This window comes from Tamandua tetradactyla, chromosome 5 (assembly GCF_023851605.1).
Source record: "Tamandua tetradactyla isolate mTamTet1 chromosome 5, mTamTet1.pri, whole genome shotgun sequence".
NCBI lineage: Eukaryota > Metazoa > Chordata > Mammalia > Pilosa > Myrmecophagidae > Tamandua > Tamandua tetradactyla.
Genome location: NC_135331.1, coordinates 47,107,657 through 47,126,642, shown reverse-complemented (window position 1 = coordinate 47,126,642; position 18,986 = coordinate 47,107,657). Strand labels below are relative to the sequence as shown.

The 18,986-nt window shown below is 35.8% G+C and overlaps 1 protein-coding gene across 16 annotated transcripts in view; it reads right to left on the bottom strand.

Moving 5' to 3' along the window:
• Positions 1-18,986, bottom strand: part of MBNL1 (muscleblind like splicing regulator 1) — a 203,386-nt gene that overhangs the window by 113,414 nt on the left and 70,986 nt on the right. For 2 of the 16 annotated variants that reach the window (XM_077160820.1, XM_077160819.1), the window contains exon 2: positions 4,635-4,754. The exons of 13 other annotated variants lie outside the window; for them this stretch is intronic. In XM_077160820.1, the coding sequence (XP_077016935.1) occupies positions 4,635-4,640 (6 nt within the window). In that variant the 5' untranslated portion in view covers positions 4,641-4,754. Of the gene's footprint in view, positions 1-1,120; positions 1,237-4,634; positions 4,755-18,986 lie in introns of those variants that run through there. One more of the 16 variants, XM_077160825.1, reaches the window with a different exon arrangement.

The following is an 18,986-nucleotide window of genomic DNA, read 5'->3' as shown; positions in this document are numbered from 1 at the left end:
TAAACACTCTTTCTCACTTATAAAACTCGGTTAACCTTTTTTGTTACTAAAATTAAAGAGTTTCAATGTGAAATTATGCTAAATAGCCTTGATTTCTATGTTAAGAATTAATTAAGGGATTAAGTTAACATTAAAAAGAATGCAAGGGGCGGAGGGGAGAAGGCAGAAAGACATGAATTGATAGTAAAGCAATGATCTCATATTAGACAAGGTGTTTTACCATCACAAATTTCTGCCTCTGAATGGAGGCAGGAAAAAGAATAAAAGGTTATAAATAAGTAGCAACTGCTACAAAAGCTATAAACTCTGAGGAGATGATTTGTGTTGTTCACGCTAAGATGTTGCTGATCTCTCTCTCTCTTCCACGAACAGACACACACACACTCTCAATACCTTTAAAGTGTTATTCTTCTAACACATACAGACTCAACCTACTTTAAAAGTGTCCTTTCAGGTTATTTACACTCAAATGGAGTGACTTTTGCCAAAAAAGCAGAAGCAGGGAGAATATGCCCTTTAAAAAAACTGAAAATGGGACCCTAAAAGCGAAGACGCTACTGCATTTACAATGCAAAGCAGTAATTTTGGACAAAGGATAATACATCCTAGCAGTACCAAGATCTCAAGATGCTTCTCCAATTCCTTTTGAGTAGATTATGGACTTAGGAATTTTAGTTTGGAGAATTTTGAGGATACATTCATTTAACGTTTTTGAAGTTAAGTATTAATGAAAGGTAAATTTAAAATATACATTTGATAAATTATTTGCATTTAACTTTAGCTGTTCTACTTCTCAACAAAATTTCTTTTACTATACAGGCATATCAAACTGTGAAAAAAAATGTGCTTCACAGGTTTCAATTCAAAGAATGGAATAAAATATTTGAAAAACCTGCTCAATGCCAAGTTTAATGCACATAGAATAGGAATGTGAACATAACACAGATTTTTTTTAAAAAGTGTTTTAAACAAGTAGCTTCCCAATCCAAGAATCACATTTTGGCTCCATATTCAAATGCAGAAGTCCAAAGGATACTCTTTAACTACAGTTTAGATTACATCCATGGCTATCAGTTTTTTCAGCTTCTGGAACAACCTCCTGGAGAAATTGGAATCTTACCTTTAGATATCTTCTAAAGAGGTTTCCTGGTGCTTTGCAAGTCCTGAGGTCTACGTCAGACAGCCATTCTCTTCCTCCCAGGGTCTTAGGGACTTGGAGCAATTCCAACACCTGCTGCTACCACTGAGCGTGGAGGCTAAGAAAGCTTCAGGGTTTTGACAGCAGGATTACTGAGCCAGAGCCAAAGCTTGGGAAGCCTTAACAATTGAAAGCAGGTGTAGAGGGCAACATGGTACCCAGCATGGGGCTCAATCGTAGCAGCAGGGGGAGGAATATTTCCCACCCTCACACGGGTTTAGGGGCAGCATCATGGAACCCAAGTTCCCTCAATGGGCAAGGCTGAGGCAGTGGTACATGACCGCACAGCACAAGACCCTAGGAAAGGGGGACAACTAGCAAAGAGCTCAGGTAGCGCTTGAAAAGAATCACCAAAAATCCCCACCAGGACACAAGAAGCAATGGAGAAATGCAACAAAATACATGGAGATAGGCCATTCTAGCGTCCCAAAAGAAAGCGAAAAATCGTGGATGAGGTAAGGGGTGGAGGTCTAGTTCTAGAAGGAAAAGTAAGGAACACGTATTATAGCAGGTCTACTGTACTTGAAGTTAAAGATACAATAAGTGAATTAAAATTACTAAATCCTGTCATTACAACATTTCTATTAAGATGAAATATTTACAAATTTAGGAAATCACAGGGTACCAGTCAGCAGGCAACAGAGATTAAAAGGTAAAGTTGTCAGTTTGTGGAGGAGAAAATGAAAAAAAAGAGAGTGAAGGTTAAACTCAGCTGAATTTCTCAAATTGAGAAATAATAAAAATTGCTACTAAGACATGACGTTGCATTAAATACATCAGTTTCTATTATGATCAGATGAGGGCAACTGAAGGAATTCAATGAGATAAAAAAAAGAATATAAAAGAAAACAGGCAAGAGGAGTGTCAAGTGTGAAAAGAGGAAATGATGGAAGAAAGAAAAGGAAACAAGAAAGGCAAACTTATCTCCATGCACTGCCAGATAAACTACTCCCAAAGCCTAAAACTGTCCTGGACCTGGGCATCATAATGTCATACCTTCCATGGAAATGCTGATAACTTGTAAACCACTATTCACAGCTCTTCAACTGCTCACAAGCCTTTAGTAACTCATCTTGAGGAACACTGACTATTAAATATTGAACAATTACAAGACAAGATCCTAAGACAATTCTGAGTATTAATTATCGAACAGTTACAAGCCAAGATCCTAAGATAATTCTGCGTTGATGAAATCAAGCCAGAGGCTAAATTTGAACTCTGACAGGAGTTTAGTAAAATGTATGCAAATGAAATGAGCAGGCTCATTTACAGACTTTTTCAAGGTCAGAAGTAAATCCACCAGGCACAGAACTTTATACTTCAGAACTAGATGAGAAAAAAATGATAGCAATTATGTGTGTGGATGTGTTCCATTCTTGAGTCCATGTTTTTACGTGTGTGTGTGTTTTAATTCAAGCTAACTGAAATAGTTATAATAATCTATTTTACTTGGTGGCAAAGAACTCAAATAATCTTATGTTGGGGAAAGCTGGTATCCGTGTGTTACCTGCACAATATCTATTATTAATGACACATACAAGAAAATCAGCTGTTGCTTGGGAAAAGCTCATTTATGCCCAATAAGTCACTAAGGGTCAGACACTGCTATAAAATGAAGTGATCCCTATACTGCAACACAGGCAGTTAGTATTTTAAATGTGAGGGAACTGGGATTTTATAAGAGAAAAAAATTGGGAATCCAAATTCCCCTAGAAGAGTACTTGTTATTGTATAAGTTAAACCTAAAATTCAGATGTTTTGGACCAAAACTTAATTGTTTGAAATATAATTATGTAGATTGATGGGTCTGGATTAAGAAAGACCAATTACACCCATATGGCAGAAACCAAATGGAAGCTGAATTTGAAAAAAAATAATAATGTGATTTTAAATGAAAATAAATTTCAGTTTGTATTCTGCACCTGTGGTATCCATCCCTTTGATGAAAATCAATTTTAACAATGTAAAGAAACAACAAAAACTAATGCCAAAAAAAATGGGGAAGACAAATTAATAAATATTGCCTATCAGAAGTGGTAGACAGACCATCCATTTATAAAACTATTTAAATTATATGGTATGTCACGATCACTTTCAGTAGAAAGTGATTAGAAAATTGGTACTAGCTTTTATTTTAATAAATGTTACACTAATATTAAAGTATCTTACTACAAAGCTCAGATCATCTAAACCAGTTTTCCCCTAACTGTTGTTAAGCTCCTCAAAGGGAGAGTTTTACTTATTTGCTCATAAACGTATTTCCAAAACCTAGTTTGCCTGAGAACATAGCAGGGTCTCAGTAAATACTTTTTAGATGAATGATTGTGCCACATATGTAAAAAGACATTCCTCAAAAAATGTGGTTGTATTTATAACTATGCAGGGACAAGGAGGTGAGGGTAATAGCAAAGTTAAACAGGATTCTTCCTGCATGACTTGTCAGAGACTTTGTTATGCCATTGTAAATTTCCAAACGTATTTGTTTATCTTTCTCGTGGAATACCTGCTAACCACAGAAAAGGAAAATAGGGAAACCAAACTTACGGAAGATGTACATTTTGTATTTCTCTCAATTTTTTAAGGAAAGACACATGTAAACTATTAATTGGCACATGTTGTGCATGATATAAATTATAAGATGGAAGGTATATATAGGCAAATTTCAATTCACACATGCTTCTTATATTTTAGTATTTGTGAAAAAATAGCCTTTGCTTTAGGAAGAGAAAACTTTAGAGCAAGAGCATACCTCTGAAAAAACTGATTCATCTTCTTCATTTTATCAATAAAAGTACATGCTCAAAGAAACTACCATTTATTGGTACATAAATATATTAGCAATCAAGTTTCTTATGCTAATGCCGATATTCATCTTGTGCAACTATCTGACTAATATAACCAATATCTTATTAATTTGCTTCCATAATTATCTTGAATTGACTATTTCTGTTCTCCAGGCGAAAATTAAGCCTATCAGCTTAAGAATTTCTTAATTTAAAATTCTATACTGCATACTATTGTGAAGAAAGGAGATGCTTATTTCCAGCATAAAAAAGGGAGGGATAATTACTTTCATATACCCGAAAGTCATGTATTTTATTCATTGTGGGTCAAGTGAAAAAGCAAGAGTAGAGATGAAATAATGGCTAAGAAATTACGTGGAAAACTATGTTTCAGATACTGAACTAACTCACAAAATTTAGAATCAGTATCAAGTTCTGAAGCTGGCAGCAGATGTGGACTTTATTTATGAAACGATATAGAGGGTCACAGATCAGGACTAATATTAAAACTATGATTCTTCTCTAAAAGAAACTTTCTGAACCCCAAAGGCCATTTTCTCCACAGATGTCATGTCCTTCTCAGTCCCTGAGAGAGCAGTCCCACCCATGAAATATCTTAATGAACTGGCTCCCCATTTGCCTTATTCACTCACCAGCATCCATTAGCCAACGCCATGATTTATCTTCAATAAATAAGATACCGCTTCTTCTTGCCATGGTGTCATGGAAAGGATCCAGAAGGTTCCCCTTAAACAACATTTCCTGCGTGACTGCTGCAGCACCAAGAGTAAAGAACATGCTAGGTCAGCCCGTTTTCCTTCCCAGCAATACGAGCAGCAGCAGCAGCAGCAGAAGCTGGAGCAGACCATGGAGACCCATCTCCTTGCAGGATGCTAGCCAAAGCACTCGTGTTTACTCTGCATTACACACAGTTTGCCCATATGTTTACACCTTTCCCATAGAGTGTCAAAACAGGTGTTTCCCTGTGATCATACTTAAAATCTGCTCCCAAACAAGATGATGAATAGACTGTTACTATAAAATTCTAAAACTTCCAAGTCTACTCAAGACATCTTCTTAAAATTTTACATTATTAGAGAGAAGCCCTGATAAAACCTTTTAAATTTTTTCTCTTCCTACTCCACCCCACTCTTAATAAGCAGGTGGATTGCCCTAAAATTTCCTATAATGAAAGAAAGCATATTACCATAAATAATTAATGCCATCATGCAATGTAGGGCATTTCTTTCATAACATTCTACCTCCTTCCTGGTACAGAATCACTTTTTTGCAAACACTAATGCTTTCACAATGTTTACAACCCCCCCAACAGATGGAGAAATACCAGGTCATATTATCTTTATGTTGCAGAAATGGCAATGGCTTCTTTGCATCTATACATTTCCATGTTGTCACTGAACAGTCACTTTTCTTTCCAGTGCTGTTCAATTTAACAGGTGGCTAAAATATGGCTAGACAAGAGTTGAACTTGTAGCATCATTAATAAAGCATTTACTTAACTGATTTAGCCAGAGCTGAAATTCTATAGATATAAACCGCATCTAGAGAATTTTTTAAATGTAAATACGTCAACAAAGGATAAGTGAAAAACATTATTTTCCAAAGAATGCAATTATTAGAGAAGAATTGTAAACACCAAGGCATGCATTCTCTATACAATAGAGAACAATAATTCCTCATTGGCAAAATGAAAATCCTACATATACAGCTTCTGCGAATATGTTTCTAATGTGTGAATACATTACAGTGTTCACTGCATCAAAATAATAATAGTAACAATAGCTAACTTGTATTGAATATATAGTGCCAGGCACTGTTCTTAGCGCTTTACAAGTGTTAGCCCATTTACTCTTTTTTTTTTTTTTTTTTTTTTGGCATGGGCAGGCACTGGGAATCGAACCCGGGTCTCTGGCATTACAGATAAGAATCAGTCTGCTGAGGCACTGGGGCCCACCCCATTAGCTCTTAACAACCCACCAATTACATACTCTAGTGATGCTTTTCTGAGGAATCTGAGGCATAGAGTGTTACGTTGCCCAAGGTCACATAACTAATAAGTAGCAAAGATAAAATCTGGATCCAGAGAATGTAGCCTCTAAACTTCTGGTTTTAAATCTCTTCTCTACTGTTTGTCCAGAGTGATGTTCAAAGTTAAAGAATATTAGAGTCACCCACCCCCACCCCCATTCATCTCCCATTGCCAGGAATGGTCTAGGAGGAAAAGAAAAGGAATAAGAAATGTCAGGTCTGGCCAGAATCCTGGAGACAGTAGAATCTGACATCCTGCCACTTTTCAAAAAAGTATAAAGTACATGAGTTTATATAATATGCAATCCATATCCATTTATCTTTATAATGTTTACTAGCTAAGGAATTAAATGTTGTCTGTGATTCTCAGATTTTAAAAGTCAAGGACAACAATGAGATATCATCTCACACCCACCAGAATGGCCATTATCAATAAAACAGAAAATGACAAGTGCTAGAGAGGATGTGGAGAAGGAAGCACAGTTATCCACTGCTGGTAGGACTGTCAAATGGTACAACTGCTGTGGAAGGCAGTTTGGCAGTTCCTCAGGAAGCTAAGTATGGAATTGCATCATGATCTGGCAACACCATTGCTAGGTATCTACTCAGAGGACATGAGGGCAAGGACACAAACGTACATTTGCACACCAATGTTTATAGCAGCATTATTTACAATTGCCAATAGATGGAAACAGCCAAAATGTCCATCAACAGATGAGTGGCTAAACAAACTGTGGTATATACATACGATGGAATATTATGCAGCTGTAAAACAGAATAAAGTTATGAAGTATGTAACAACATGGATGGATCTTGAGGACATTATGCTGAGCGAGATTAGCCAGAAACAAATCAGATACTGTATGGTCTCACTGATATGAACTAACATTAGTGAATAAACTTGGACAATTTCATTGGTAACAGAGGCCATCAGGAGCTGGAAATAGGGTAAGATATTGGGTAATTGGAGCTGAAGGGATACAGATTGTGCAACAGGACTGAATGCAAAAACTCAGAAATGGACAGCACAATACTATCTAACTATAATACAATAACGTCAGAACACTGAATGAAGCTGAATGTGAGAATGATAGAGAGAGGAGGGCTGGGAGCACAAATGAAATCAGAAAGAAAGATAGACAATAAAGATTGAGATGGTATAATCTAGGAATGCCTAGAGTGTATAATGACAGTGACTAAATGTACAAATTTAAAAATGTTTTTGCATGAGGAAGAACAAAGGAATGTCAATACTTCAGGGTGTTGGAAATAGATGGTAATTCATATTTTAAAACTTTAACTTATGTGTGAGACTAAAGCAAAAAAAGTTTATTTGTACAAAATTTATATTTTGACTAGTGCATTTCCTAATATAACTTATGTGGACAGCTTAATTGAACACTATAACTACATGGAACATTGAATAGGGAATAAAACTTCATAGGTTTGTCCAGAGTGATGCCCCAATAAATCCCAGAGTGATTTCAACAGTGAATAAGAGTATTTACAAAGCCCCCTTGGGGGAATGGCAAGAAAGGGAGAAAATTCAACTTCCCCATGTGGAGAATTCCTGATATTCTCACAAGCAGTGGGGACAACCAAAGCAGTAGGCTGAGCCCTCAATCTTGGGGTTTGTTCATGTGAAACTTAACCCTGCAAAGGATAAGATAAGCCTACTTAAAATTAGGCCTAAGGGTCACCCCCATAGAACCTCTTTTGTTGCTCAGATGTGGCCTCTCTCTCTCAGCCAACACTACAAGCAAACTCACTGCCTGTGGGGTAGCTGATGGCTGGTTAGCTGATGGCTGGGGGTAAGCGGCCGTACTGAGTCAGTCACACAGACACAGAGCACACAGCACGCAACTCAGGAGACAACCCTCAGGGGAAAATGGAAGGCGTCTGCTTTATTCAGGAAGTGCATAGGCTTATACAGGCTGGGAAGCATGCAGGGACACGTGTCGGGCTGGGATTGGTGGTCGTTGTTGCTAGGGCGGAGGGCAGATTTCAGGTCAGCCATTTTGTGTTGCCTTGCATCAGCCACGGCAGCCATGTTACCAATATTTTATGGCTTCTCCAACAACTGCCCTTCCCTTCTCTGTGGGACATGACTGCCAGGGATGTGGACCTTCCTGACAATGTGGGGCAGAAATCTTAGAATGAGCTGGGACACAGCATAAAGGGATTGAGAAAACGTTCTCGACCAAAAATTAAGAGCCAACAGGTAAGAGATTCCAGAGTCAAGAGGTTATCCTGGAGGTTATTTTTACGCATTATACAGATATCACCTTAAATGTGTAATGGAGAGGTTGGAGGGAATTGCCTGAAAATAAAGAACTGTCTTCTACCAACCATGTTTCTTGAAGATGATTATATAATGTGTGACTGTGAGATTGTGCAAACCTTTTATCTGATGCTCCTTTTATCTAATCAACAGATGAGTGAACCATATGGATAAAAAATATATACATAATGGGGGAACAAATGTTAAAATAAATTTGGTAGATTTGAAATGCTGATTATTGGGGAGGGGGAGGCGGAGGGCGTATGGTATGTATGAATTTTTTTCTTTTTTTCTTTATATTTCTTTTTCTGGATTGATGCAAATGTTCTGGGAGGTGACCGTGATAATGAATATACAACTATGTGATAATTATGTGAATTATTGTTTATACACCAAAAATGGAATGATCATATGGTAAGAATGTTCATGTTTATATGTTTTTATGTTTTAAAAAAACTAAAAAAAAAAATAGAAAAAGTGAAGCAAAAAAAGTAGTCAAGGACAAATTCAGCATTCATATTATTTTCAAGTGTATCTTATCTTCAGAAGTATTAACAGCATCAATATTATTACCACTACAATGTCTGTCCTTCTGTGTTTGAGGAATACCATTTGCTTCCAGTCATGCTTATATTTCATTCCCATCACTGGCAAATACATTTACTTATGTGCAGGCACCAAACAACAATTGTAGGCCTAGAAGAAGCTTCATATTTTCCAAGAATCATTCCTGGAGATAAGGTAAAACTCCACCTTAGACCAAGGCACCTGCCTGAGTATTTAGAGGCTGTGCAAGACCCTTGTGGATTAGCTCCACAAAACCCAAAGCCATGTGAGCCATCTCAGACATTCTGACCAAGCAGCTAGGACACCAAATGTAGGATGGTGAAGCCCATGAAAAATACTGCCTACCATTTCAATATGGCAGCAAGTTTTGCTTCCTGGACTGATTTTGGCTCTCTCCAGCTTTTTGGGACCTAACCTAATATACATGAGTATAAGATAAGAAACCATGAAAACTTCAGAAAGAAAATATAATTGTAGGGAGAAGTTTCCTATGATCTGTCTAGGGTTTAGCCCCAAGCTATAAGAAATGCAACCATTTGCTGGCATTTAGCAAAAACAACTTATTTTGATGCCCATATGTTATAGCTTGAGAAGGCATATCAGAGTGCTCTTGGTTATTTTTATAATCAAAAGTTTCCACAGAATAAAGATGACTTAAATTCTTCACCCAAACTCTAGACAATTAACTTCCTTCTTTGAAGAATCCCTTGGGAGGTTGTGGTGTATTAGGCATCTACATGAGCTCAACTTACTCCGGGGCTGATGGCAAGATTTAAATTTGTCTGTCTCCATCATAACACTGAATCAACTCAAAAATTATTCAAAAATTCTAAAAAAGCCTGGATGAAAAAGCCCAGTGGCTTTTAACAAGTGATGTATATGACCTTGGCTTTACTATATGATAGACTAGATGAAATAATGACTCATTTATGCTGTCACCTATATATATTTATAATTTTACTTATCCACTGAAGTTACAGTTGTTATTTCTTGCTGATGCTAATCTCAGTGCAATTAAAGGCAACTAAGTTTCTTATTTTAACAGACTTGACTTTACAGTGATATTAATAGAAGTTATACTTGTAAGTGAATAAGGTAACTGCTTCTTACTCATCAACTCTTGGTCTATTTCCTTCCATCTAACTCTTTGACATTTATCTTTATCTGGAAAGAAATATATTAATAAGCATCAACTCTACATCATACTTAGTCCAGTATGTTGGATTGCAGTCAGCTCCCCAGCTCCTCCTGCAGTCTAGACAACACACCAACTATAACCACGCCTTAACTAATATCTGACAGCTAGAAATGCACTGGTGACCTAAAAGTGAAAAGTTCTAGCCTTGCATTACCCATTACTGAGTCATTTCGTTCTCACAAATTTATGCTTTAAATAAACCTAAAAGCTGGCTAAAGAAAATCTACTACTGACTCAGTATGACTTACTGTTTCCAAACCAGGAAAAGGAAGAACTTTCAGTGTTTGAGATAACGTTCGTTTTCTGTACGTTTGGAAAATAAACATTTCCTATGCAGTTATGCTGGGGTTGTGGTGGGGGGTTCTGGGAGGGAATGTGTGTGTGGCTTTACATGAAAGAGAGACAGAAAGCAAAAGGAGGGAGAACAATATGCAGTTTTCAAATAACCCAGTTATTTTTTTTATTTTTGTGCTGGAGTCAGAATTCACCTCAGCAAATTGTGTGTATGCGACTATGAAAGTATTGCAATCTATTATAAAATTAAAAGAAAACCTTTACCTGACTTTAATTCTATGAATTCACTGATAAAAAATAATCTATGCCACATACTTACATAAAATAATATATTTTATATAACTTATTGTTTACTAGAGTTACCAAGGGGTGGCCAGGAAGAGTAATGATTTTATATTTGTCAATTATATATATATCTATATATATTCCATACAAACCAGACATTAATCATCAATCAGTAAGAGCTTCTACTTCAATTGTCAGTCTTCCTGGGTCTTCCCATGTGTCCCCTGCACATGCATGAAAAAAACTTGTGTTCCTCATTTGGGAATAGGACTGTAATTTAAGGGTACAAAATACCCCTTCCATCTCGGGCATATGTCTGTGTCTTATTAGCTCAGTTGATCACTGCACAACTTTGAGGCAGGTAAATTATTTTGTCCATTTGACATATGAAATAACACAGAGAAGCTGGGAACTGTGTCCAGCAAATCTGTTCCATGATTTACCCTAATAATCTGAGTAGAAACTAGAAATTAATGGAGCTTCATCAACACAGATGCACAGACACACACACACACACACACACACGCAAACCTGTGATACTTACTTTCCCTGTCTTTTATTATAGTGATAGTTATCTATTTTTGTTGTGGTATATAGAATTACAAATTATATTTTTAAGAACTTATACAAATAATTCTTAAAATAATTGTACAATTGCTACACCTTCAGTTGTCAGAGAAGCCAATGTGCAACAAGTGAAAATTATTTCAAACCAAATAGCATACTATGACATCCAAGATGTCCAATTTTCTTTCCTAACACTTGAAAACAGTACAATTCTAGCTTGTTTTGAAAGAAATACTTTTCTTTTCCCACATATTGACATTGCTGCCTGAACCTAAGCCAAGTAAGTTCAGCCAGGGAGTAAACATCATTCTTTTATTCTTACAGGATTTTTCTTTATCTCTCATCGAAAATTTGTATTTTAGTTTATTTAGTTTACCCATTTTTATTTTAGTTTATTGTTAATAAAAACTTCCTATTTTCATACTAAATGCAACCAATAGTATTTCTTTTTAAACGTCCAATTTTGCTCCACAATTAGCTCATATTTGTCTTCAAGCACTGGCACTTCCAGTTCCACATTCTTATTTAAAATACATCCATCCCCCAACCCCCACCTTTTTTTTTCCTTCCAGAAGTGACTAATCTTCCTGTTATTCTACTCTGTCAGTTTTTCCCCTGATATTCTTTTTATAACGCACAACATTTACTTTTCACCAACTTCTTTTAGAATGTTACTACTATCTCCTGGTGCTAGCTTTCCATTTTCAACTGACTGAAAGTCGAAATAGTCAATATTTACGTACCAACAAACATATTTGTCAACTCTTTTGCTATCCAGATTGGGCCATTTCCTCAAGTCAAATGTGCCACTATTCTTTCAATGGATACAATATAAACATCCATTTGTTGATCTTCCAGATACTGCAATTAAAGGACTTAGTATTTCCCCTCTTCGAATTCCCTGATAAAGTGCTCCAGCAAAACAAATACAGTGCCACTCCTTGCAAGGACCCTTCACACAATATCATGCAACATGTTTTCATAGTCTTATAACCAGAATGTAAAGTTTTTCCATTTTTCTCATCTACAAAAATTAAAAATGTGTGTAATTACATGCCAAGGTTTTCCTTTCTATCTAATCTCAAATAAACATCACAGCTACATCACAGTATTTGAGCATAAGTAAAAGAGATGAGCTTCTATTCTTGAGAAAACATCTGAGATTATTAAGATTATAATGATTGTTTCAATAATATACTACAAAATTTACAATATAATATCACACACCTACCAAAACATATAAATCATAACTTCAGATTTACATAGCACATTTTCAAGTGAATTCATTATTATATCATTTTCATTATCTCACATTTACAGGATCTCTTGTAGAAAAGTGTCTCTGTTAGTCCCATTTATACTGCCTATTCATAAACAAAGATGTTTCCAAGGCTTTCGATGTAGTACATTTTCTAAAATCCAAAAACACCATAAAAAAATCTTGACAGGGTGGGCCACAGTGGCTCAGCAGGCAAGAATGCTTGCCTGCCATGCCAGAGGACCCGGGTTCAATTCCCGGTGCCTGCCCATGTGGAAAAAAAAAAAAAAATCTTGACAAAATGAAAATTATAAGAGATCAGACATTTCACTTTCTGAAAATACAAGTGAAATTGAGTTCAAATTGCCTGCATTAAAATAGTACAGGGTCTTATTATTTACCTAGGGAGGTCGCCATTATTCTCTCTACTGCTCATAAACAAATGAATAAATTAATGAATGAATAAACAACTTCCTTGTTTGTCACATACAGTGCCCTAAATACTCATCTCCTTTCCCTTTGGGTCAGAAAGAACAAGTAAACTTCCAAATCCCTTTATGATTACTATTTTGACCTGAAGGCCAAGAATTCTAAAGTCACCTAAAAATACTGTTAGTTGAAATCTGTATTGTACATTTCTATATGTGACACTAAAGAGTATGGTATGCAAAACCAGGTGTCATATATAAAGCATTTGATTTTTTTATACCATGAGTAGGGAATAACCCACATAAGTATACATTCTATAAAAGAGGCAGGTCTCGTGTCTGTTTCTCCAGCTACCAGCACAATGCTTGTCAAAGAAGCAGATGTTCTATCTTCTGAGTAAATAATCTGGAGTGTCCATCAAAATTCCACCTATTCCTTAAAGGTCAGATAAAGTTCCACTTCCATCACTGAGTTTCTCCATTTCCTCCCTCTCCGCTCTTATAATGTATTTTTGTGTACCTGTGTAATGTGACTAAGTTTCTTAAACTCTTACTGCTAAGAGTAAGTATACATAAATACATAGTTATGACAAATGTAAAAAGAATGAAAAGGGACTTTTTGGCACCATGAAAGGTAAAGTTAGAAATACATTTCCCAAAAGAAAAATAATTAGGAGCAGTAAGGCAGAGAATTTCTCCCAAGAGACAAGTTTTGTAAAAATTTGTTAGAATATTTCTAATATAACTTTGATCTCAAATAAAATGGCAATGTCAGATTATGGAAACTGATAAATACAAAATTATGTATTTCCCATACCTTTCTGACAGAAACCATAGTTTGGAGTTGCCAATTAGTTATTATAAGGGAGAGAAGAATTCCAGGTAATAAATGCAGCAGGAATAATATATTCAAATGTCACAATTTTGCAATTCCTAAAAAAAATCATAGATCTATTAAGCGATTAACTATGGAGTCAAGTTATTGAGTCAAAGTGCAATGGAGGGTACATGGGTGGTTCAGTGGTAGAATGCTCACCTTCTATGAGGGGGACCCAGGTTTGATTCCTGGACCATACAACAACAACAACAAAAAAAGGCTTATGGACAGCTGTATAGTGGGTGGCTCAGGTTAACAATACCTGAAGTTACCTATTTACCTCAACATCATTAAAACTGGGGACAAGTGAAATTATGTCCTTCTGACATGATGCAATAGGAAGCACACAGAGCAATTTAGGAAATATTCTCACCACACAATTATAACCATAATATGTTATAATTATGATAACATTAAAATTGAAATAAATGCTAGCTCTTAATTTCTAGGTTATGGAAATTAAAAGTGACAGAACAACAAGTGAAATGACACCACATGAAAGCAATCAGCTACATTCAGAGGATCTGAGACATTCTACCAGACAATGACTCAGAATTTTCAACAAATAAATACGTGAAGTGGGAAAGGAGCAGGGACTGTTAGAGATTAAAAGAATCTTAAGATACAGAACATTCAAATGGAGCGTGTGAACTTGTTTTAGATGCTGAGCTGAACAAGCCACCTTTAAAAACGGAAGTGACAATCAAGAAAAGTTGAACATAAAGTAGATATTAAGTGATGTATGAAATCATTGTCAATTATGATAGATTTGGAAATTGAGCTGTCATATTTAAAATAAGTTCTTATCTATTAGAAACACATATTAAAGAATTTATAGGTAAATTTCTATACTGTCTGAGATTTGTTTAAGTATGTGGAAGGAAACAATCAAAGAAGATGAGCAAAATGTTGATTGATTCATATAGGATTGCATGCATTCAAAATACTGAAACACATATACTTCAACCAAAATGCTGATTGGTGCATAGATGGAGGTTGTTATAATATCTTCTCTACATTTCTGCATGCCTAAAACTTTGTATAATAAAAAAAGTCACAGCAAAAACAAGTAAGCTTGTGTCTCGAAAGTTAACCAAGACTTCTCTTAAATTTCTGATCTGGAGTCACAAAACCTGGTTTACAGGTTGGGCTTTGCTACTTACCATCTGGGGGTCCTAAACAATTCATTTATACTCTCTGAATATAAATGTCCACATCTATGACATGGAAATAACAAACTTACTTACTACAAGTCACAAACGTGAAAATAATCTACAAACTTAAAAAGAAAACCTACAATTGTATTAATATACATTATACTTCTACTAGCACATAATACACTTCCTTATTCACCTTTATGTCACACGTGTATATCTGATCTCTTCAACCAAATAATAAGGTCCCTGTATATAAAATCTGTCTTATTCCTTCAACCCACAAGCATTCAGCATCCATTTCTAGTGCACCCACCGTGCATACAGCATTTCCCTAAGGAGTAAGAACACACAGGTGGTAAGTCACAGGCAGGCCTTGCCCTCAAAGCCAGAGGGAAGGAGATGCATATTCACGATTCATATGCCAAATGCTATTATAGAGATTGAATCAGAGACATTATAGAAGCAAAGAATAGGACAACAACCTGGTCAGGGCTCTGGTGAGAAGCCTCCTAGATCAGGTAATGCCTAAATTAAATCTAAATGTAAAAAAAAAGATTTGCAAAACCCATACAGGGAGGAAAAAAAATTCAGAGAGAAAGAACAAAGGACACTCGATTGGAACAGCAGAATAGAGAGTTAAGAGACAGGTCACTATGACCGATAGTAAATGTTAGCCATTCATCCTCCAGAGATGACCCTTACTTAGGATTTTGTAAAATGCTAAGTGTTTAGTAAAGAATCAAGAAATACCTATTAATTGAAGTAGGGCGTGATATAAAGGGAGCAGTATTTGACCATTCACTGTATACCAGGCAGTGTGCTAGCACACTGAGACAGATGACTCAACTGCCCACCCACCATGGGTAGTACAGTTATTACCTCTATCTTACAGGTAAGACATGAGGGCAGGCAGGGGCTAAGTTACTTGCCCAGCTTCCTAGTTGGCATGTAGGGTAGTGAGTGATGTTCTAGTGTTTCAAATAGCATGGAAAGAACTATCTGGAAATAAAATTCTACATAGCTATTCCACATGGTAGAAGGCTTAAAAGAAAAAAAGAAAAAGAAAAAAGAGAGGCCCTTGTAAACATAGTCGGGACTGGTAAAGTGCTTCTTCATAACTGACTTTTCTGGGTGAGAGGAGAGCTCTGGGTTGCAGCATTTGCCAACTGCCATGATGTAAATTTTTTCCCACCATGGCCAATTTCAAGCTACCAACTTGATGTCACTGAAGATGGAGCTGGGAAGAGGACATCAGCGAGCCAGCTTCAGCCTACCACTGCCCGCAACTGATGGGTTAATTATATGCCCAGGAAAATAACAAGTAAAATAAAGAAAAGGTGCAACTTCAGTCTCTGGGGCTTACAGGATTCTGCATACATTTAACAGTCATTTTATACATGAAATTAATGAACTTCTAAGGAGTTTGCTGAAATACATGAAAGGCAATGAGGATGAATAAGTAATTCATAGAGATTCCTCAAGGAAACATATGTTTTCTATGAATGGCAGAGTCAGTATTAAAAAAAATATTCTTAATATGTGATTAATGAACTCTGATTAGTACGTGATTTCTGGCTAAACTATTTATCCCTCAGGGAGCAAGCAAGAGGATTTATTTCCAGCTAGAGAAGTTGAAAACAAAAGCACAATTCAAGGCAATTATTTGATTTGGGTCAGCAATACACATGAAAACAAATACAAAAACTTAGTGGCAGGGAGATGGGGTGGAGTGGGGAGCTATTGTACAGACCCTGTGCTTTACAAAGTACCTACATTTAAGAGAGCCTAAATGAACACTGAAGAAAAGTGAGGAGGGAATAAAGCCAAATACAGAACTACATTGTTTCACTGTATATATAAGATTATTATTATTTAATGTACACAGATACAAGCGTATACATAAAGGAGTTCAAAGTATAATTATTTATCCTATCCCTTTATAAAGTTCCTTTATCATTTAACATCAGTGTTCACTGAATAAGTATGTTTAGATAAATTTTAACTGAAATAGAAACTCTATTTGTCACATGGAATGCCAATATAAAGGAGAAACAATTGGTGACTAGAAAAGAAAAAAAAAACTCCACAGCTACACAAGTTTGATTAGATGTTTAGCATCCTGAAACCAGTTTGTCTCAGTCTTTGGCATGTGTCAAGTCTACTAATGTTACTGCATGTAGACTGGTTCTCAACAGTCTGTGGCCTGTCACCAGAATTCTGGTTTAAATGGTTCTCACAGAACAAGTGAATTCTTTAGCACAGCCTATGCTTATTAAATTCATATGCAAAACAAATGCAAATGGTGCTTTTGAGTTTTGTGAGAGTCTATTATACACATGCTTTCTCATGTTATTCTCTCAAAAGCATTACCCAAGCATCTTTTACTAGGTCCATTTAGCGATTGATTTTTACACTTATGCTTATAAACAGCAGAAAATTGTCACTTATTTCAGTCCACTGCCTTAGGCGAGAAAAATCCACAGAATAAGTGATTAAAAATGAAAAAAAAGTGGAATAAACAACACTGTGGGCTGTTACATAAAATAACTCAAACAACTAATTTTGTTACTTAAGTAAATTGCTATTTTTTCCATCCTAAACAGTTATCAGACTGAAGCAAAGACATAGAAGTATTATTTTATCTTTGTGATAGCAGTTAGTTAAGAAGTGAAAAATCTTAGTGTTGTACATACAATGCTAGTTTCCTTGACACCACCGTCTTTCTGAAAGGTGACTGCATCGATTTTCAATAAGATGCATGGCCTAATTTACAAATGTAATGACTATAATTAGTTTGTTTCCTAAAATCTTGGGGATGGGGCCAAGGTTATGGCATGGATCAGGAGCTACTATTTCTGCTGATATTCCATAATTTTAATGTCTAATTTTTTAATTCAAGTAAAGGAATATTTATTGAAAGCCTAGCATATGCTAGGTCTTTGGCTAGGAACTGGAGATTCATAGATGACTAAGGCACAGTTTCTGCTTTTGAGAAAAGCTTCCAGACAGGGAACAAGGAAATAAAACCTAACTCTAATGGTCTACACTAAGGGTATGGCAGAATTCTAATCTCTCTCCTATCACGGCATTTTTATACAAAAAAATAACCTTGAAATAATGAATATTTTCATTTCGGTTTCTTATTTCCATTCTACAGTAATATTACTTACCTTATTAAAACCATGTCTAAAAAAGAATAAATTTGTTCAGGGCTAAGGATTCAGACACTCTTAAGAGATAACTGACATTCAGATAAAAACCAACAACAACAACTCAGGGTATAATAGAAACTACTGTCTCTTCCATTCATTTTAAAGTAGATCTAATTTTTTAAAATTAGCATGCCACCGTGTTCTATATATTATATATATATCACTGTATGCTATATAAAAGTAGTACCTAAAATCTAGAGTTACTGTTAAAAAGATCCCTTAAAATTATGATGATGAAAGAATGGCACGCCAGGCTCAATCTGCTCTTGCTTGAGCATTTTAATTATTTCCCAATTTGCAAGATTAGAAAACTAGATTAGCCTCATAATAATCAACAAACCAAAAGAACGAAGTGCCAAGTTCTTCTCCACACTCATTTCTTTTGAGCACTGTATGAACCAGAAGCTTGCTATAGCTTCATGCTTAGGGGAGATTCTCTATAGCACCCAGTGAGGAATAATCTTTTTCAGATTATTACCAAGGCTTACCTTCTCTGAAAACATATTCTGTTTGACAACTCAAAAATAATGGACCAGCAGAATGTATTCTCTAAGTGGACGACATTTACCAATTGTCAAGCAGCTTGAAGAGGGTCAATAAGTCTCAAAGAGTAGCATATCATAACACTCAAGTGGTGACTGCAGCATTTGCCACCAGCTATATAATTATTCCACTCTAACCTTTAATGAGCCTGAAGTACTAAAATTTCAATTCCTCCTGATGATCCTCTTCAAAGTGGATAAATGTAGGTTTCTCCTCAATCAAAATATTTAATTGCTAGTACTACTAGCACCAACTCATAATTTGGATCACTTTTTTACTTTCGAGAACT